Here is a 21,837-nt window from a genome sequence, read left to right as displayed (position 1 = left end):
ACTGGACGCACCGGACTGGTCATGTCCAGTGTTTTGATTGTCCGGTGGGAAAAAATATCCTTCTCTGATAGGGTGGGCAGGCCAAAATTTTCCCCTCAAATTTTGAAAACCAAACTAATTTTATTTGAAAGTCCTTACCTTTGTGAGAAAAATGAGGGGTTTTCAAACCACAAAAAAACACCTTTTCAAAGAATGACCTCCTTACACCACGCCAGCAAGAAATAATTTTCGGAACACCAAAATCGTGCCAAAAATGGCGGATGAAATCTAGTCTTCCGTGTGGCGGGCGTGAGAAGTTTTGCTGGCGCGGTCTGAAAATCGGCCCGATGACTGTTAAACTTTAGCCTATCGCTAATGAGCTGGAAATTATGGCTAAAAACAAATTTTACCAATGAAAAGCTGAAACCCTTAGCTTTCCAACGATATTATGGTAGTCCTGATAAAAATTTCAGGAAAGTGTTGAAATATCAAAATTTCTTCTTTTTCTCGATTTAAAGACGGCCCGTAGATTATCGAAAAGGCTACCACGTCACAAACTAAAGTACTATCTTTCCCGCGTTTTATAAAAAAAACCGCGAGTTTATAACTAATCCAGCTCAATAGTGATAGCCATTTGAAAAATGGTGGTCAAGGTAGACAGGCGTGCCACAAATTCCGAGTCGCCATTTTTTCACCTTGATGTCTAATAAATGGTATATCTTTTTATTGAAGGTAGGTAATGGGATGGAATTTTTTTCTTTGTTTTCTCTGATAAATTCTGAGTATTTAAAAAAAAAGAATGAACAAGTTTGGAGTTGTTAAGGATAAGTTATGATGGATGGAATGTTCTAATTTTGATTTTCGACTTGTTCCACGCAAAAAATCCCGACGAGTGCGCACCCTATCTCTGACACGGGACATCCGACTTCCTTAAGTCCAGTGTAGACATTGTCCGGTGGTAAAAAAAATTCTCATTTTACACCGGACTTTCGCGTGTCCGGTGTTCGTTAAGTCGGCAGGGTCCTCTTTTTTTGAGGATTACAATTTTACCAGTTTTTTAGCGATTTTTGCCTCGCTAACCCAAATCTCGCAACCTCTTTACCTTAAGGAAGATCGAAATTTGGGTTTTTCAGCGTTCAAAAAAAAAGCAGAGCAGAAATTTTTTCATCTTCACAGGATCGATTCTCAACAACAAAATACATCTTTTGGAAATTGGGAAAAACTGGAATTAACAGGTTTCAAATGGTTTTTTTGGCCAGATTAGCGTTTGCTCTTTCTCTCAAAGAAGAAAACATGGAGGGTGATGGTGGAGTTTCAGCTGTCAGGAAAAATTGTTTCCGACCCTCAGACTCTAATTTTTCAGTAGAACTCACGGTCAGTTGGGTGACGGGAACCAAACAATTTTTTACGAACGGCCCTATCTTGAAGTGAAGGTGGTTGAACTAAATGTTTTTGGCATATTGATGGAACTGCAAGTTGGCTGTTTTAAATAAAAATGGCAATTATTGCTCTTTTCGGCAATTATTGCCGAAAACGGCAATTTTTTCAACAATGAAATGCTGAATCAGCAGAAAAATAAATAAGTAAATAAATGAAAATTGCCGTTTCGGCAATTATTGCCGTTTTTGGAAATAAAAGTTGATTTTATTATTGAACACATGGTATTTGACACCCTCGCGATAAGTAGGCCCACTAGCGAGGTTAAGCAAGAAGCTATCTATTACGTACGGAATCTATTACGTGAGTTTTTCGCGGGCTAGAGCCCAAATCTCAAGGCTAACTCTGTCCCGTGAAATTTGACCTGTACGTCGTATTTTGGGGAGTGGATCTATTGCGCGAAATTCTTCAATCTCACGTAATAGATATCGATCAGGATATAAGCATGATACACGGGAAATTTGCTGTACGGATATTGGGCTGAATCGTTTAGGATCAAGAATCACCCGAAAAAAATGTAAACAGAAAAGAAACTTTGGTAATTTTTTTTTTATTTCTGACAAGTTTGAGCTGAGAAAACTAAAAACAAAAGAATTTTTTGAATCTCATCTGTGGAAAATATGATTCATACAAGCAAAGTGAAAGGATTTATTGCACAAAAGAAGGTCAAGAAGTAAGTGTAATAAAATAATCTTTGCTAACTTTTTAATCAAACCAAAACAAACAGAAGTGTCTTTTTGGTTCTTTTTTTTTCTTCTCTTTTTTATCTTGCTTTTTATATGCTCTGAAAGTCCAAATACATCCAAAGTAACCATTACAATGAACAGCATGTAACCATATTTCTTTTTCATGTTTTTCAGTGTTTCTGTGGTGCCACCATCAAGTGCGAAGAAGCCAAAGTTATAATATGTCAAAGCAAAGCTACAAACACGAGAAAAAGACTGCTCTGCCAAGCTCAAAGAAATTTACCCCTCCACCTGCCAAAGCATAACAGAAGAAATCTTTATTTATTTTTCCAATTTCAAATGCTACAACCAAGCAACAAGATCCAATTTCTGCTCTTCATCATCAGCTATATATTGTACGTACAAATCATCCTGCTAAAAACTTGATGTCACACACAACCGCTGGACTTCAAACTGTTCCCCAAAGTTGTATAAAGCTCTACCTTCTACTCTGGACAATTGCTACTGCTTTGAGTTCTCAATCCTTCGCTGAAAATTTCTTAACTGACTGGTCATTCTTCAACTTCTTCTACATTATAACATTCAAAAAAGTTTGGTTTGATTCTAAGAGACATCTTCCTTCCTAAAAAGGTGATATCAGTACCTTGGAATGCAAAGAAGCAGAAGAAGTAACACCTGCCAGATATGAAACACAAGACTGGGTTTGCACACTTTTTTATAGAGTGTTTTTATTGGTAATGGTGAAGCATTCATAGAAATTCAGCTAAATAAGGATGACATGGCTGTACACTATGCTCTTACAGATTATCTTTTTGTTTATAAATAAAGCAGTGATTTTTGATTGGTACCTATGTAAACTAGTAATTAAGTTATGAAATTATATATTTTTTTGCAATGTTAAGTCATGATATCATATTATTGAAATGATAAGTCATAGACATTTTTTTGTTTACTAAAATGTTGAATAATAGTAAAAGTAATAGAATACTCTGATTATATGCTTGTCTAGATTTAATTTCTGTGAAAAACATTTGTCTTGGGAAAAAACTAAGTAGATTAAAGTGAAAGTAAGGGGATTTTAAAGACCAAGCCACTAACAAGAAAACTGGAAAAGAAAAAAAGAAGAAGAACATTTTTAGAAGTTTGGGGCGAAAGTGAGATACGGAAAAATAAACATTACGTCATACGTAATAGATCGATTTTTGCTTAACCTTTTTTTTCTCTATGCCGTGAAACTTTAGGAATCAGGCTAAAACGCCTCGGATCCAGTCTAAAAACTCACGTAATAGATTCCGTACGTAATAGATAGCTTCTTGCTTAACCTCGCTACTGTGCCTCATTAGTTTTGTTTTCAACTGGTTTTTGTTAGAAATGCAGATAGCAAAATCGAGTCATATGTAAACAAATTTACAATGGGGTTTTGTTATCTCTTTCTGGCTGTCTTTCGGCATCGATGCAGGATCTTTTAACATATTATTTTAGAACTTTTAATGTTATTGAGCAACGAAAAATTGAAAAAATCACTTTTAAAATTCAAAAAACCTTTTTCTCGATGCAATTTTACTATTTTCAAACATCTCTGACATCTTTGCCCATAAAAGGATAACACATTTACAGTTTATATCTTAAACACCTACTCTTAGGTTCCAAATAAACGGGCCCCCCGCTTGTTAATTTTTCGAAAATTTTCCAACCCCCCCGGACCTTATTAGGACCCCCCCGTTTATTAATCTCTAAGAATATTTTCAGCTGTCAAAGAGAAGGCCCCTTATTTTGCTCTAAATAGCCTGATTTTAGTCTATTTTTACCTTATCTTTGGGTTTCAGAAGTACAATTTCCAACCCCCCCGGCAATTAGGTCCCCCCCGTTTATTAAAATCTAGAAAATTTTCCAACCCCCCCGTTTATTCGAACCCCCCGTTTATTTGGAACCTAAGAGTACTGTACTATAGAACCCAGAATTTTTTTCCGATGCAAATAAATCTGAATTAGAAAGACTGACTACATAAAGCGTCAGCCCCCCCCCTAGGGCCTAGGCTAGTTGGGGGGGGGTGACACCCTCCAAAATGCCAAAAAAGGGTGAGGGCTGAAGATGTTTCAAATGTTTGGGGGGGACCTAATGTACATGGGGAGAGCTGAAATCTTATCATTTACAGACCTGCCAACTTGAGATCTTCATTTTGCAAGAGATACGAACATCTCAAGACCAACTTACTGTGGTCTAATATCGCATTAGATCGCACTCAGACAGAAAATGACCAAACAATCGACTGAACATGAAGGGTACTATGATATAGTTGCTAACCTGATGTGTAACCTAATTGTTTTTTCGCCGATTTTTCGCAAAAAACCTCAAAAGCTGATTATGACGTCATAATCGATGACGTCATAAAAACTAAGAATTGAATTTCTCAAGGGTTTTTTATCCAATCGTCTTCAAACTTTCACCAAAGATGTATCTCACTAAAGTCAATCATTTGATTTGAAATTTTGATTACGTCAGCAAAAAATAGGATATTTCCTAATCAATCTCTTGTTTGACAACAAATTTGCTTTGATAACTCCACCAAGTTTCTCAATCATACTTTCTGTTATAACATGCCACGATAACTTTCACTGATAGCGCGCCCTTTTTAATTTTTTTGTTTTCATTCAAAATGACTGGATGTCGATTGGAGAATATCTATAGCCTGATGGGATTAACAAATAACGATTGTGTAACTTGTTGCGCAAGTGACGCCAACCGCATCATCAGACATTCGTGTGTGTTCCACTACAGATTTTTTTCATATTTCGATTTACTGTAAAAGCCTAAAAGAGAAATCGTGTATTTTTTAATACGCTGTTCATTAACTCAAATCAAATGACTTTGGAGGTTCGGTGAAATGGTGGCCCAATTACTGTCCCATGTTTTGTCAGTAGTCCCAAGTTAGATCAATTGACGGTAACATGGCGACGCTATATACTTTATCTTAATGGTTGGTTTCAATTATATACACTCAAATTAAAGCTCTCCTCAACAGGAGCCCAATATGTCATTTTTGCCTAACTACTGAGGTTATTATTTTCTATGTTTTTCAACTGTTTGAATGATTTTCCAAAAGATCACCACCGGTGTGATTCAAACCCACTAAATGCAAAGTTCCAATGATCAGAAACTCAATACTCTCTGCGCCACGGATTCATACCAGAAGAATGTTTCTGACTGCTATTTATATTGTACAAAACAAACTAGAGAGTGCCTGTTTCGAGCTCTAGCCAATCTGATAAACAACTATACCCAAACCACACCCATACGTCCAACCCTACTAGGTTGCCTGCAGGTCCTGACACTATTCCCGCATGCTGGATCCGAAAAATATATTTGTGTCTTTCTCTTTTATGAAGAAGCCATCACCTTATTCTCAAGGCTGTCTGTGCCAAATTTCACTTGTCATTTTTGCCTAACTGAGGTTTGACGGTTACAAATTTTTAGAGCGAGCATACTGCGATGGAAAAGTTCCTCTGATTCCCTGGAAAATTTCAATAACCCCCTTCGAAGTTTTTAAAATAAAAAAAAAAACAATTAAAACATCTTCGAAAATGGGCATTCCAGATTTTGTTCGTGAATGGGGGAGGATGACACAGAATTTCTGAGGGTAAAATGATTTTGAAAAATCAAAAATGAGAAAAAATGGTGGCGTTTCCAATACCTTTTCAAAAAATCCAGATAATTCTCAAGCATTATTTTGAATTTCAAATGATATTTCTGATGAAGGCTTTATTATGTACAAAAAACAGTTTCATCTGCAGGGGGTGTACAGAAAATTTCTGAAATGGCCCAATCTGGGTGGGCTTAAGACCCTCTGGAAAATTTTGTCAATATTTCTTTATATGGATTAAACATAGAATAGCCCAATCCAAAACTGCAGTAATTTGACACCGCTTAATAGAAATGTAAATTTTGTAATGAAAACTCAATCACAAAAGTTATTTTTTCAATAACATAAACTAAAAATGTAAACATGTATATACAAAAAAAATCATAACAACTAACGAACAATGATGTACGAAAAAAAACTTTGTGCCTGGCTGACGACCAAAGAAATTTTCACTGGAAACGAAAATATTTTCAGGTTTGCCTTAGTGTTGCAGAAGTGCTTTATGTTTTTTTTTAGTTATGTACCTTAATGGATCTTGTCTTGAGCAAAAAGCAAAAGAATGCACTGCTAAATTTCTAAATTGATTCATGAACGATCCTGCATAAAGACAACAAGGCTACCTACTGAATCCCTCAGTCTGCTTTCTTTCAAATTTCTTATTTTTGATGCATGGAGCAGTGTCAAAAGCTTGAGCTTTGTATCCAAAAGGAATATCTGGATCCCAACCAACCAAAATCTTTGATCAGAGTTTTGATCAGAGAAAGTGGTACCCTAATTGTAGCTCTACTCATAGCAGTGTGAATGCATCGAGAGCACTAGATCTATAGTTTTCCTTGAGTACTTGTGATTTAACCCTGTAGGCAATGTTTTGGCACTACAATCTTTGTTAGTACCTGCCAGTGCCAATTTTTTAAACAACTTTCTGACCAAGGATGGCGGATATAGCTGATTCTAGGGTTTCTAAAGGTCAGTGATCAAAGTGGGGCCAATTTTCCAGGGGGGGGTACAGCCGCAGGGTACTAACCCATAGGGTACTAACCTGATTTTTAAGAAAAATTGTCTTAGGTACCACCACCCCCTTTTTAGTACCGGGTACTTACTTTTTCTTAAGGAAAAAGGGACCCCCACCCCTTTTTTAGTACCGGGTACTTACTTTTTTTTAAGGAAAAAGGGACCCCCACCCCTTTTTTAGTACCGGGTACGGGCTTTAAAATTACCAAGGAAAATAGGAGACACCACCCTTAAAACTTGCCAAGCATGGTCCCAATCTTTCAAAAGCCAGCAAAAGCAGCTCTTTGTTGTTATTATGACTTGTATATACCATGTTTTTAACTCAGATCCTCTTAAAAGTTCTTTAAATCAAACCATGATCAAACACAACTTTTAATAGTGAGGTCTGTTAGCACAAAAATACTTCAGATGGTGATTAAAGCATGAAATTTGGCACAGATGATCCTTAGAAGGTCTAAAACTTAATTTTAAACAGTAACACCAAATTTTGCCACCTGGCCACCTGCCAGATGACGTCATCAGGTGGCTTAGCAAAAATTTATTTTTTTGAAAATATTTAAAATCTGATGGTATCAGCGGAAAGAACATGAAATGCTGATGAAAATCGAGGTATAAAACATGCCTTCAAAATCTTCCTATCAAAAGTTATGAAGGTTTAAAGTTTTGTGATGACGTCATCATAAGCCTTTCCAGGCAAAACCTAAAATCCCGTAATAACGGAACTAGTTGACCAAATTTAGTGTTTTAAACATGAATCCATGTCAAAATTTGAAGTTCCATCTGATGCTTGGGTCTAAACAACATAGGAAGGCTTAAAACATCCAAAAAAGTTAGTTGGTTGTACACTGTGCTCCTGAAGGGAGAACGCTGCGTTGATTTGCCTTGTAAAGCTCAAAATCTAAGTTTTAGTATCCTGTAGGATTTAAAGCTTTTAATTCAATTTGAACATCGGAATCGGAAAAAGCAATGAATTTAGATATGAATTCATGTATAAAACATGAAATTTGGTCAATTTGTACCAAAATTACGAGCTTTTTAAGTTTTGCCTGGAAAGGCTTATGATGACGTCATCAAAAAACTTTCAACCTCCATAACTTTTGATAGGAAGATTTTCAAGGCATGTTTTATTACTCAATTTTTATCAGCATTTCATGCTCTTTCCGCTGGAACCATCAGATTTTGAATATTTTCAAAAAAATAAATTTTTGCCCAGCCACCTGATGACGTCATCTGGCAGGTGGCCAGGTGGCAAAATTTGGTGTTACTGTTTAAAATTAAGTTTTAGACCCTCTAAGGATCATCTGTGCCAAATTTCATGCTTTAATCACCATCTGAAGTATTCTTACGTTTTTATGTGCTACCAGACCTCACTATAATTACAAAGGTAAAACAAGGAAATTCCTTGGCAAAAGAAAAATATTATATAGCTGTAATAACGGCAATAAAAGTATATATCTATCAGAAGAAGTAAAAATCAACTTGATAAAAATTGAAGAATAGTATGAAAGCTTGGATTGGATGGATTTCCTTATTTTTTTCTTCAATAGATTGGTAATTTATTCAAATTATTCAAAACTGTGTCAATCTTATGAGAGAAGTTGAAATAGAAAAAAGTTGCATTGTTGGCTCTGGTTGGCTTTGCTTAGTTGACCTGCCTCCGTCTTAATTGTCATAAACAGCTAACAAGAAATAAGCTGTAAGAATCATAAGTTTGGATAAGAAAGTTATTGTTAAAAACAGATGTATCACTTTGGATGCAAACAGCTTGTAATTCTTTTCCAGAAGCAATGACAAACATATACCTCGTTCTAACTTGAGATATAAGACGAAATAGCTTCTCACTAATTAAAACAATACTGATTTTGAACATAGCTTTCTTACATTAGCTATTTATATTTATAACTTAGGGTCATAAATTCTCCTCTTAGAAAGTAGGGAAAGTACCCTAATTTGAATAAAATAATTCTTTATTGATAGAACATAACAGTTCTTTTCTGAAAACTAGTGAAACTAACACCTCCCAAACTTCCCTACAACTTGATAAGCAGGGAAGTAACCAAAACTTGGAAGGGAACTTTTCACTACTGTAGATCACGGATTAGAATAGTGGATTAATTCTTCGTTGCTCCCAGAGAGATCCATGGTCTTCATTGTTCAAGAAAAATCTGTAAAGATCTGCCGACTCCCGTTAGTTTTTTCATTGTTTTTATAAGAACAATTTTCCATTTATAATTTCGAAAACGAATTTGTCCTTGATTCGATCAATTTTGATGATTTTGGGAATATTTTAATCCTGCACGAGTTTGAAGCATCAACAAACCTAGACCAGTTTTAATGTAAATTTTTAACTTTGTCAATGGCAATCTTCAGATAAGTGAAAATTAACGTATGGTCTATAACTAAGAAACTATCGATGGGTCACGAATGGGTTGCATACTGGTGAAAGAAAACTGTATTTAGAATTAGGAAAATAAATTTCAAATTATTTGGCTAATTTCTGCATTGGATAAAGGGCTAAAAAAGTGCATTTTCTTATTTAAAATGTACCACGTGATACGTAATGACCAATGAAAATGTTGAAAGTAATGATTTTTTACAACTTTTTTACAACTTATCAAGTTTTAATTGCTAGCAAACTCGTAAAAAAGTTTGATAACCTAACGAGGAGTGTTTTCTATGAGTTCTTAATCCACCTATTCTAATCCGTTGGTCAGATACTGTAAGCCATAACAAGGAAATCTTTTCTCATCAAAATCCTGAAAGTTGAAGACAAAAAATTAAACAAATGTACCATATTCAGGGCCTGAGTACTTGAAGAAAAATTGAAATGATACCCACCCCACCCTAAAATTGGTACCGGGTACTAACTTAAAATTGGAGATATACCCACCCCCACCCCAAAATTAGTACCGGGTACTAACTTTTTTGAATTTCCAAATTAGATACCACCACCCGGCTATGGGTTAGTACCCTGCGGCTGTACCCCCCCCCCTGAATTTTCAAATAATAGCAACACTGCTCCAAGTAGTTTTCCTTTTGAAGATTTATTGCCACTGATTTTATTTTATTCAGTGGATGCCAAAATTTTGACCTTGAGTAGAAAGCTCAATGTCATGTCGTTGAGGTTCTGTACACGCTTTTTTTTTTTTAAGAAACTAGTTTTACCAAGCAGCCTCAATGTTTCTTAAGAAATCGGCCTTTTGAGCCTTAAATGTTTCTTACATGTTTCTAAACTTTGTCAAGCTTAAAAGAAGCATATCGATAATACTCTAATAATAATAATAGTCTAATAGACTAATCTACAGTACTTTCCTATCTTCTATATTGATTTTCTGACTTTCTCAAGTGCTGCTAACTGTTATGTTAGATTCTTAAAAAACGAATTAAAAAATGTAATTTTCTCATTCTCAGCCTCAGCATGTTTCTTAGATGTTTCTTAGTTTTTAGGCATTCTGAGCCTCATGTTTCTTAAAAGTGTGTTTCTTAAAAAAAAACTTGTCAGCCCCCAATGGGTCCAGGGCAAAAATGGTGTGGGGCAAGTGCTGGGGGCAAGTAGTGGGCACAAGCCAAAGAAAACTTCATTGTTGGTACCCTAGAATCACTAGAAATGGAGGGATTAAATTTGCGCTCATACTCACAATGAACATCCAATTGATGTTAAGGGGGGAAGGGGTTTCTCTGCTTGAGGTTCAATCTGCGGCAAAATGTTACTTTTTATTGCAAACCTACAGGAAAGGCTTGAGATTATATCTGTTATATTTTGAAATTGAATTCTTGCGTAAAACAATGCTAAGCGGAATTAAATATTGGAAGCTAAGCAAAAGATAGAATTAAGGTAGACTTTTGGTTACCACTCTTGACAATTTAAGAAGGGGGCTAAAGGTAAAAAACCTGAACATAACATGGCAAAGTGAGTATGGCTGTCATCCTAATGTATTCCTAAACTTCTCTCTCATTTCGCCATATTGTGAAAAATAGGGTGATTGAGCTAATATTTAATAGATTTTAGGGTGTAAAACAAATCAAATTCATTAAGGAAAAATAAAGATAACAGGCACTGGTGCAGCTCACTGGTCATAAATGTTGACCTTGGAATCTATTGAATCTTTCACTTTCGATACTGTGGTGTTGCCGAATGTTTCATGAGACTAAAAAACTATTCAAATGAACTCAAACAGACGAAAACTAGTAAAAATATTGATATATAAATCTGCACTTTAATCTCTTTATTTTCTAGACTTAAACCAATTAATAGTATTATTTAAAGTTATAATTGAAAAAAAAAAACATGGCTGAAGATCCTGAATTAGCAGCTATCAGGGCCAGAAGAATGGCTGAAATGCAAGCCCAGGTAATTTTTTTTCTTCCCTCTTTCTCCCCTTTCTAAAGCTTAAAATTTTGGCCCATTTGGATTTTAATTCTTTAAATCACTGTGTACTTTTTTGGTATGATGTCGTCCATCTTTGAATCCCCTCTAGAACATTAAAGAAAGGGTTCACACAATGGTTAGGGATGATTATTTCTAGGGTTCAATGCTCTACATCATTTAAATCAAAACTCATGATTTGTTTTTGATAGTCTGGTGGAGTTGGAGGAGCAGATCAAATGAAGAAACAGCAAGAAGCAATGCAAAGGTAATTATCAGTATTTTATAATTATATCCCTTTTCACATATACAAAATAATCAAATATTTGCTGAATACAACAATTTTTTATTTTTATGATGGTTATGGGTTATCCAAGGGGTTTGATACAAATAGCCCCTCGCACAATTTTGATTGGTTTAGAAATCTAGAGGAAACAGTTTTTTAGGCGTAATGGACTTTAGGAAATTTTCTAGATCATATCAAAAGACAACTGATGTTTCTCAGATGAGAAGACAAAGATTGTTTCAACAAAAGATTCATAATTGCGTCACTTAAAAATTTTATGAGTAGGGGTGTGAAGATATCTAGGTTAGAGCCAGATACTTTGGATACTTAGATTGGGTAGTTTTAGGATATTGAGTATGTAATATTCTATTGAAAACCCTGTATTCTGGTTGTTTGGTCATTGCCATAAAGATGCGAGGGATATTTTTGCCAAAGTTGGCACTACTGTAATGGCTAACAGTTAATAAATTTTTGTTATGCCTAAAAATGGATGATAAAATTGAATACAACTATTCTGTTGTATATTTCTTTTTGTGCAAACTGTCCATCATTTTACCACAATTAGATCAAAAAGAGATGTTATTTTTTCAACCTACAATTTAAACAGAATACTATTCTATCAAACCTTTCAAATTCAAAACCAATAATTTCTATTTTTCTATAGAGAGAAGGAGATGAAAAACAGTATGTTGGCACAAATCCTTGACCAAGGCGCAAGGGCCAGATGTAAGTAACTTTGTTGTTTTCTTCTGTCATAAAAGAACCATAAGAGATTTAAAGCTCTGTAAAAATTTCCGTTTTTTGTTCCAGGTATTAAAATGTTCGTTCAAGCAAGTTGCTGGGAGTCTGTTTTTCGTTTTTTATATTATACCTTCCTGGATATAAAGAATTAATGCCCCCCTAGTGTAAAATCCTCAGACTTTTTACTTCTAAGGGAGAGAACTGGACAAAACTTAGATACACGACTAATCATTTGTTCCAAACAAAAATCAGTGCAGGTAAAGCCTGGGTGTTTCTAGCAGATCTAGGTGGGGAGCAACTATCATCAATCTTAGATTTGAAGTGGGTACCTAGATTTCAGGGGGAATCAAATAGAAATTTAAATTAAAGGAACAAAATTCTTAGGGGGACATAAACCTTGATAGGTGTTATGGTGAATGTTTTAACATTGCAATTACATCTTTGCAGGTGCCACTTTAAAGGAAATTTGATCAAAATTGCCAAAAATAGCTTGGTCTCGGGCTTAAAAAAGTCAGTGGCTCTGATTAAAATCGTCCTCTACCCTCTTTTAAAGAGAATTTTCAATACGGAAATAGTGAAACGACCTTAGTTTAGTACTGAACCACTAAACTGAGGACTAGAGTGAACCATCACGACCTTTCACGTACTTTCACGTACTTTCTTTAGAAAGTGCTTTTTATCTTTCCGTTACGGCACTTTGTCGCTGTCAGTCTCTTCCCAATACTTAGCTTTAGAAGGAGTATATCGATAGTGCACTACTCTCTAACAATTGAGTTATCCATTCAATCAGGGAACAGCGTTTGGTTTTGACTCGATAATTTCATCAACCTCAAGTAGTATAATGTCCTCAAAGCCAAAATTTTCTATATTGTTTTCAGTGAACAGTATTGCCTTGGTGAAGCCAGAGAAAGCAGCAATGATCGAAAATATGCTGATACAAATGGCCAGAAGCGGCCAGCTTGGTGGAAAGGTATTGCTCATTATAATTCCCATTTTTTCGTTGCAAACATTTTCAATCACAACATCACAACATACCAAAGGCTCTTCTTTCAATAGTTGTCCATCCAAAGATAGGGAAAGGCGCCTCTTTCTCCCTGGATTACTCCACTTACCCTCGATCCGTCCCTTTTAATTACTGAGCATCAAGGAGGGAAGCATCATGTACCACTTTTCGTTCTAAGCATGAGTCTTTTTTATGACCCGGTCAGGGATAGGACTTTCGATCTCGCGTACCATAGCTACAATCATGGTCGAAATATATTGATATTTTAGTGTATTTTCACGTTCTTCAGAATTTAAAGTTCGGGCGAGAATTGCGATTTTAGTACTTCCAGAGTTAAAACTATTTTCCAACCGTATTTTAACGCGTTTTAAAATAATTGGAAATCCCCTTTGTCTCAAATAATTTGCCCATGATTGTAGTTGATTGAAGTTGTCTCCCTTCATGCTAAGGCCACAACATTCCAGCTTCTACCGCACCTACCTCGAGGTCGGCAAATGTATAATATCCTCAAAAACTTGTTTAACTTATTTATGGGTCAAAATTACATTATCCAATTCAGTTTAACTACTCTAGTTGTCTAATAACAAAGTGTGGAGGGATTCTTGACAATATTCGCTTAAGATTGAAGAAAATTGCTGCCTTGCCAAAATAATTTCTCACCAAAAAGATATAATTTTTTAAAATAAGTGAGGACTTTTGTCAACAAATTTATTTCGGGCAAACGGGAACCAATTTACTCTGCTGTTCGTCAAAATTAGAAATATTCAGCATTTTTGTTTCTCGCCAAAATTAGTTCCCTAAAGGTATTATAACTTATATCCTTTTGTTTTTGTTGACAGATGACAGAAGAAGGTTTAGTCGGAGTGTTAGAGAAAGTCAACCAGCAGATGGCAAATAAGAACAAAGTGACCGTATGTTGATTATTATCTAACGTTTCCGTATCGTTTATATTTTCCATTTTAACTTTTGGGAGTGATGGCCGAGTGGTCAAAGGCGTCAGCGTCTCAAAGTAGAGGTTCGTGGTTCGAGTCCCCGCTCCTTCCAATGTTCCGTTGAGATCGCAGATAGCCGAGTCGGCTGGCCGTGGACCTTGTGAAAATAATCGAAAGACTGTCTTGAAGTTTTTTACTAATGAGCTTTTCACATAAAATATCGTCCCTGGTGTTTACGCTCGACTTATATGAGCTATATATGTAAGTTGTTGTAAAAACTAACTTACTCTAAAAGCTGCTTAGGTTTTCAGGAACAATCGGTGGGACTGTTACGGGTGACAGGATGACCGGGTCTCAAGCTGTCAACAAGAGGGGTCATCTTAAGAGGGCTGAATCAAACTGCTTCATGCACTATTGTATATCTCTCCCCCTTCAGAAAAATTCATTGGTTTGAAAACTTTATAGGGTTGAATGACCTGTACTAGTCTCGGTAATCTTATTCCACTGCAATTAAGAAGTTTCTAGTTATCAGGCATTTGATGAAAAAGCTTTTCATGTATGCTTATCAAAGCTTATTTTTGTAAATCGAAAGAATTTTGTAGATCATAATTCATTGTAATGGCATTCCAGGGTTTGATGGGGCCAATTATCTAACAATTATGTCCATGGACAAGATTCCAATCTCAAACCTTATCAACGGCAGTTTGCATTAAACGTTTTCCTTTTATAAGGACATCATTCTGAAATTTTATGAGTGTTCTCAACTTTTTTAGTTTGAATTCTGAAAATGTTCTAAAAATGTTCTTATTTTCAAAAATTTTTGATCATTTTTGTCCATTTTCTTAAGAAATTGATGTTTTTAGAGTCTGTTGAGCCTTAAAATGTTCTGAACTTGTTCATCGAAGCCTTCTGTTCTTATATAGTTTGTTCTTATTAAACAAAAACGTGTATATCGTAGCAAAAATGTGGTTTCTTAGCAAATCTGCATACAGTTCCTAGGTCAGGCATGTTTTTGCTACACCCTTAAATTAAATTCTGATTCCATCTCGAGTGGGAAAAAAATTGGAAAAACAAAACGTGATGGTTTTTGTTACATAAAGAGTAATCTCTAGGAGGGACTTTAGTAGCCATAGCTTAAATGTGGGCATACTCCTCAAGATACACCTCTAGGAAGCAAATAAACATAAAACGAAATATATTCGAGGAAGAAATTATCCGTCGGCGAATATGAATTCAACACCCTAAGTTTATTCTTATTTATAATTGGACGAAATCTGACGAATGTCAAATGAATCGGTCCGAAAAGTTTCAGTTATAAAAGTCATGAAAGTATCTAATATTTTTTACCTAACGCAAATTCACCCAACAATTTGGATCAACTTGAAGGTGACGTCAGCCTATAAAGGTTTTTGTATGAAAAAATTGTTTAACGGTGATCAAACTCCACCCCAATACAATTACCAACAATTTCTTGATGAATCTTTCTGTAATAGATGTCAATGACCCAGGTCACCCAACCTTAAATCAATCCTAGCAATTTTTTGCGATTTAATCCGCTGTCAATAAGCTTTTTCTCTAGGTTCAAATTCTGATATTATTAATGAGTGGGGCGAAGTCATATATTGACAAGTCAATGAGACTTGGATCATAAGTCGGTCAGAGATATTGTACACATAATACGTTGAGCCAGACGTTTTCTTTTTAACCATAATATAATATGCAATTTGGGGTTTTTTAAAAGATTGATTTCGGTTTTAATGAAATTGTGTAAATAATGACCCTTGCATCTCTCGCAAGCAAATCTGATAAAGTCGTGTTCATTCAATTAGATATTGAACTGTACCGTGGAATAATTAGATCTCTTGTTATTACATTGTTGTTGGCCGAATTACAACCTGCTAGCCGACTTTGGACTTGATAGATTTGGCGCCAATAGTTTAATTGGCGATCGGTCTTAATGAGGTCGCTTTAATTTATTGTACAATTTTGTTTCGAGACTTTTTGACCTATAAAAGCCAATAGATTATTTGAATATGCTATGTACCTTACTCAAGGACTGTGGTATATGATGGATCCAATAATTGACTCTACTTTTCCACTGGTCGTTGTTAGTTGCTTGTTGGAATGTTTGAATAAACCTTTTGTTTGCTATTATAATATTTTTGCTGTTTTGAGTTTACCTTGACCGAAATACAACCTTCTCCCATAAATGAAGTAGATCTAAAAATTAAAATTATTGTTGTCCTAGGTCTCAAAGGATATCTCATTTTTTCAGTGTTTGTAAAGTGATTCTGAACTACTTATAATGAGCTATTTCTACGGAGACGGTTAGCTTCTGATTTATTTATATCCTGATTGCATGAGAACAACGGTAAACAAGCACTTTTACCGTCTCGATTTTGCGGGTCAGAACTGCGGGATATCAAAATTTGAAGCTCAAAGAGTCGTAAGGCGTGATGTCCACCAACTATCGTAGTGTATAAATTCGAAGACACCCCAAATCGTCAGTCACTCCGCCCTCCTCAAAATTGCAAATACATAAACTTGCTAGTATTAAGTTGACAACGGGTTCTCATATTCATCTTACGGTATTTTCAAATAAATGATATTACAAGTATTTTCCCGTTTTGTTTTACAGATCACCAGGCGAAGATATGCAATGGACTCAGATTCTGATGATGATTGAAGAAGATGAGAAATTTCTTAGTAAGTTACTAATTATTGCATAAATTGTCGCCGTGGATCTCAAGTTGACGCTCTCTAATTCGACATCCGATTCCCCTTGAAAATCGATTTAGAGAGCGTCAACTGTAGATGTATCTGATAATTTTTTCTAATTTTGTCGTTTGACACATTCTTTAAGAAATCCCATAAAAATTGGGTGAAAATCTGTTAGTAGTTCTGCTTCTTCAATTGTTCAGTTATTGCATTAGTCAGTTAGTTTGCTAAGATTAATCCTAAAAAACCAAAAAAATCGGCTGATAAAGTTTTGGTCCAGTATTTGTAAAGGCGAGCAAGCATTGGAAGTATTATACCCATAGATTTATAAAGCCTGAAGGGCTAGATGGCGTGCTTTAAGCTCTTGCAAGCAAAATAAGTTAATATCGCAAAAAATATTGCTGTTATTGTTTTCTAAAACCCACGAAGCTTCTTATTGGTCAAGCGCTGAAATTCTACTGTAATGTCACGTGACCTAGGTAGGATTTCGTACCTAACCTCGCCACACTTTTCAGCCAAAGCACGCCTCTTAAAAATCTATGATGATACCTTGGTTGTAGTAGCGTGTTGTTACAGAACCTCAAATTCGTTTCACTTCGTTGGTGGTATTTCAATACCAAAACAAACCAAAATTAAAGGATGCAAAAAATAATTAGGTTATACATGATTAAAATGTTTTCTTAGCAACAATAACCTATAGCAACTATCTCCATTAGCAACCTACCGGTAACTATCGGAAGTTTGTCCTGGCCTTTGGTAGCTCAAACAAAATAAACATCAAGGAGGAGTGTTGAATAATCCAATTAAGGTATAAGTGTCCCGTTAAAATATCTCCTCCGTAGAGAAAAATGAGGAGTGTCTAAAATTAGCAACATATTTCCAGTTTTAAACCGTTTCCCTCCGAGAGAATTTGACCCCTTTGGAAAAAATGAAATTTTTTGATAATCTGTTTACATCGTTTTCTAAGGAAATATTATCCATAGCAACGGAATACCTTGAAAAAACTGATATAAATTGCACTGCACTCTGGGACAAGTCTCAGTTTACACATTGATAACTGAGAAAGCTACTGGAAATCATATGATGAGATATCTTTTGACTTCATAGCAAACTTTTTTACTTTGTAATAATGCAAATTGCAATTTTGATTAGAATATCGCCAGAGAATTTAGTGTCTGTTGCGAAATTTGTTTTCTCCATCCTTCTTTGTAGCTTCATCTCGAATTTCTTCGCTCTGTGAACTTCGTTTAAATTGACAAAGGGCTACGCTTCAAAAGAAAAGTTTTCCTAGAGTTGATCTGTCGAATGGACAAAATGCTACGAATTTCGTAACAGACACCCCACGGGTTGATTGTAAATGAGGTTTCGATAAGCCACGGCATTTGTGTAATATTATATTTTAGTAGGTATTTCCTAATTGAAAGTAATCTTAGTCTAACATGATTTCTCTTTTGGATTGCGGCCTGCTCTTGACTCGGTTTTGACTTGATTACAGTTCGAGAAAGTCGAGAGAAATTATAGCTTGTATGGTAAGTAAGTCTTCGACTGCAGTCGGAGGCGACCCGAAGGCTATCTACCCAAAGGTTGGGTAGACCTCGCCACTTTTTCTCCCTGGATTGCTCCACGTACCCTTGATCCTTCTTTTAATTGCCGAGCATCAAGCAGACTGGTATCAAGTACCGTTTTGGGAATCTTTGTTATGACCCTGCTGGGTGTTGAAACCCCAACCTTGCGAACCATAGCCGGATGCTCTACCACTGCACTACGGTTGCTAAAGCCTTCGGGTCGCCTCCGACTCCGGTTGCAGACTTACTTATAGCTTGTATATTGTGATCTTTCATTAGTCTAGATCCAAGTCATCTACAAAATCAAAGATAGTATGAGAGAAACGAATCAGCTAGCAGCCAATTATTTTAGGAGATGTAAAGTTGTTTATGAAAGTAATTTATTGAAAAAAGGTGGTCCATTAAAAACCGTTTTGCAATTAGAAGGTCCATACAATTATCAGATTATTCAAGCTCAAACAAGTTTCAGCAATATTTTGAAAGCGAAGTAAGCGTTGCTCGTGATGTAATTTATGAAAAGGTCGATTATTATACTGTAAAACTGGATTTTTCGTTAACGGGTTTCTCTCATTGAAGAAACTTTGTTTATTTCTTTAAAAAACAATGCGAGGTTCAAACCCTTTCCGAAAAAAATAAAGAAGGGGTCAAAATGCATTTTGTCGGGCTATATCTACGGTGTTTTAGTATAGTTTATTGAGGTATTTTAGTTTTTAAAAATGATTTAGAGCTTTCCAAAAGGCAACTTGTTCTTGGTTCATGAAATATTAGGAGTGATCTGGTCCTAATACTAGAACACACAGCAGAAAAAAAACAAGGTTTAAATCCCATTAAGATGACGTTAGCAATCAGGTGGTTTTTGTGCGTGTCCCTGTCAATATTTTATCAAAGTCATTATAAAAAAGCCCGGTCTGGCATGTATTGTTTTAGCTATTTGTTCAATTTTCTTTTGTTACAAACAAAAAACAAGTCTTGCGATTTGCATACTTTTTGATCACGTTACCAAAATCTCCTCTTGGGATTGGTCTATTTTCTAATCACATGATCAAAGAGTTTCAAAATAAATCGATTTTGGTACGTAAGCTCCATCTTTTAACAATTAAAAGAGAAAAAAGCCCTGCAGACCAGTGTTTTTATAATGACTATGGTTTTATTCAGAATATCATTAGGTATGTCTGTACCTAATTTCATGCTTTTTTCACCAAATGCACGATTATTTTGATATTCAAAGCTAGACTAGACTAAGAAACATCTCAAGTATGAAAAGTTTATCTATATATTAATAGCCGTAGTCTGTATGTCAGTTTGTTTTTTGTTGGTTTGTTTGTTTTTTGTGTGTCACTTTCGTTTTCGCAAGCAACGTTTTGTTCTTTTAAAAGATGACTTTTGCTTCTTGCTCCACAAATGTGTTGAATCAGATTCGCGCCGTTTTTATAAAGACTTTGTTTTGATTGATAGATTAGACTTTTTCTTTTTTTTTCTCTCTTTTCTTTTGTTTAATGTTTTCGAATGTAATTAACGACCTTATTTGATTTGAGACATTCGAATTCTTTTCAAAACAAAAATCTTTTAAACATAATCTGTTAAAGAAAAGAACAAATATAAAATAAAACATAAGAATCACAAGACAAGTTTGTTAGAACAACAGCAACATTAAAAATAAATTCAAAAGGCGGTAAAAACTAGAGTTCTTTCTTCGTAAAAAGGGACCTTTAAACATCTATGTCGATAATTATTTTGCTGTAAATCTAAGTCATTGTTGAATTTGAAAAGTTATCGAAGTTATGACGAAGTTATTTTATAAAAAGCAACATAAAATTGCGCTATCACGGTTTTTTAACTGCGTGTCCTAGCTGCCTTCCAGGGGGACTATGGTTTCGAGCTGACTTTCGGACCTCGGACCCTTAGTAGAATAAAGAGGAGAAGAAACAAGGGAAATTGTGGAACTAATTTGACCAAATTTCTATCTTTCTGGGGGAAAAAAGTTGAAATTTTCCTACTTTTCCGATTCTTAGTGGGACTGAAGTTTGATTTTCCGATTTTTCAAACTGCCATGTTTCAAAAAAGGCACCCTTAAGGCCGGCACATACCCATACCCTTCTCTTGCCTAAGTACCCCCCTCCGGGCTGCCTTTTTTCGACGGATCTCGTACGATGTCTATTATTTTACTCCGCTTATCTTGACATCAAAGTTTTCCTAAACATCAAGAACTACGGCAAATGTAACGCGAGCGAAGCGAGAACAATAAATCTAATTGCAGAGCCGTCTCGGACGTCGCTGGTCGCCGGTATGGTGTAATTTGGGAATGACGCCCTTTTTCTGCTTTCTGATCATTTTTGCCACAAAAATCTTTTTCAAAATATGGTTAAAAGATACGTCACCCGGGAGGGGTAGAGTCAAACTTTGAAGAGAATTTTTCTCTTTAATTTTGATTTCATCGTGTTTAAGCCACCTTCCCAACATCCAAAGGACTTTAAATGCGTTCAGCAAACAGCTAAACCGGCGTGCGACGCCGGGCACCGGCTAGTATTTTCTAATAAAAAAGCGTTTACTTTCTTATTTAGAATACTTGTTGGTTTATGAATGCATCACTGCTCTAGACTGGGCATTGAAAGGGGAAAGGTTAACTTTGATACTCTACACGTTTTTTTCTTTATTAGAACACCTAAAATTTGGCTGAGCCTGGATGTGCTTATTTTTTTAGCAATTTTCAGCCTAAAATGTTCTTAAATGCGTTCTTATTTTTTCAGACTACTCTAAATCGACAATATGATACAAAATAAAGAGCACTTAAATTTGGCAAAATTTGGACAATATTTGACTCTCGACCTTTGAAGATCCACCCCTAAATTCGGTTAAAACTGCTTAAAAAGAGGAAAAAATTGTAGTTTCTTGTCATTTTTTTCCAAACTGAGGCTGGGCATGTTCTTAAGATGTTCTTAATTTTTCGACGAATTTCAGCCTATATGTTCTTATAAACTAGGTTCTAATAAAAAAAAACGTGTACTGTCTGGTATTTCTACTCTATCTAGATTCTTTTATTGCAAAATGTATTATTTTTTGAGTATTTTATTGAAATATTTACCTAATTTCTCTCACAACTAAGCAACGACAAAGGCTTTGTTTGTAAATAAAACATGAATATGTAAAAAAAAATTATTCAATGATTTTATATAATGGCAAGCGAAATCATAAGTTTTATTTTTATAGGTATTTACTCTTCTTTGAGTATTTTATCTTTGAATAAAATTTTTGGCTAGAATCTCTCTAAGCGTGTATCAGAGCGAGTGAAGCTGAAAAACAAAGGTCGAACGCTATCCTTTGGTCTAGCTTAACTGTTACTTTGAAAACCTCAACGAAAATGAGATTTGGTCTTTATTCGATTTTCCTCTCTAAAAACAGTGGAAGTGATTAGCGAATCTATGTATTTACGCTTTTGAGGACCGGAGTCAGTGGCTGAAACAATTTGGAACAAC

General features: G+C 35.3%; 1 protein-coding gene across 1 annotated transcript; it reads left to right on the top strand.

Moving 5' to 3' along the window:
- The first annotated feature begins 10,991 nt into the window (after positions 1 to 10,991).
- On the top strand, positions 10,992 to 21,538 carry LOC136804361 (programmed cell death protein 5-like). Its single transcript, XM_067061074.1, has 7 exons — positions 10,992 to 11,104; positions 11,332 to 11,387; positions 12,070 to 12,131; positions 13,025 to 13,116; positions 13,989 to 14,060; positions 16,720 to 16,787; positions 20,926 to 21,538. Exons 1-6 carry the CDS (start codon positions 11,042 to 11,044, stop codon positions 16,765 to 16,767), a joined length of 393 nt encoding a protein of 130 aa, XP_066917175.1. The 5' UTR covers positions 10,992 to 11,041; the 3' UTR covers positions 16,768 to 16,787; positions 20,926 to 21,538.
- The last annotated feature ends 299 nt before the right edge of the window (positions 21,539 to 21,837 follow it).

Source organism: Clytia hemisphaerica, unplaced genomic scaffold (assembly GCF_902728285.1).
Source record: "Clytia hemisphaerica strain Z4C2 unplaced genomic scaffold, Clytia hemisphaerica genome assembly, whole genome shotgun sequence".
In the NCBI taxonomy this organism is placed as follows: domain Eukaryota; kingdom Metazoa; phylum Cnidaria; class Hydrozoa; order Leptothecata; family Clytiidae; genus Clytia; species Clytia hemisphaerica.
Note: the sequence above shows the minus strand (reverse complement) of the source record. Positions and strands in the feature narration are given on the sequence as shown.

Excerpts from the sequence above, each read along its gene's own strand:
- LOC136804361 (XM_067061074.1), top strand. The coding sequence starts at position 11,042 with ATGGCTGAAGATCCTGAATTAGCAGCTATCAGGGCCAGAAGAATGGCT. Across the intron at positions 11,105-11,331 it reads TGGCTGAAATGCAAGCCCAG|TCTGGTGGAGTTGGAGGAGC; the intron begins GTAATTTTTTTT and ends TGTTTTTGATAG. Across the intron at positions 14,061-16,719 it reads CAAATAAGAACAAAGTGACC|ATCACCAGGCGAAGATATGC; the intron begins GTATGTTGATTA and ends TTTGTTTTACAG.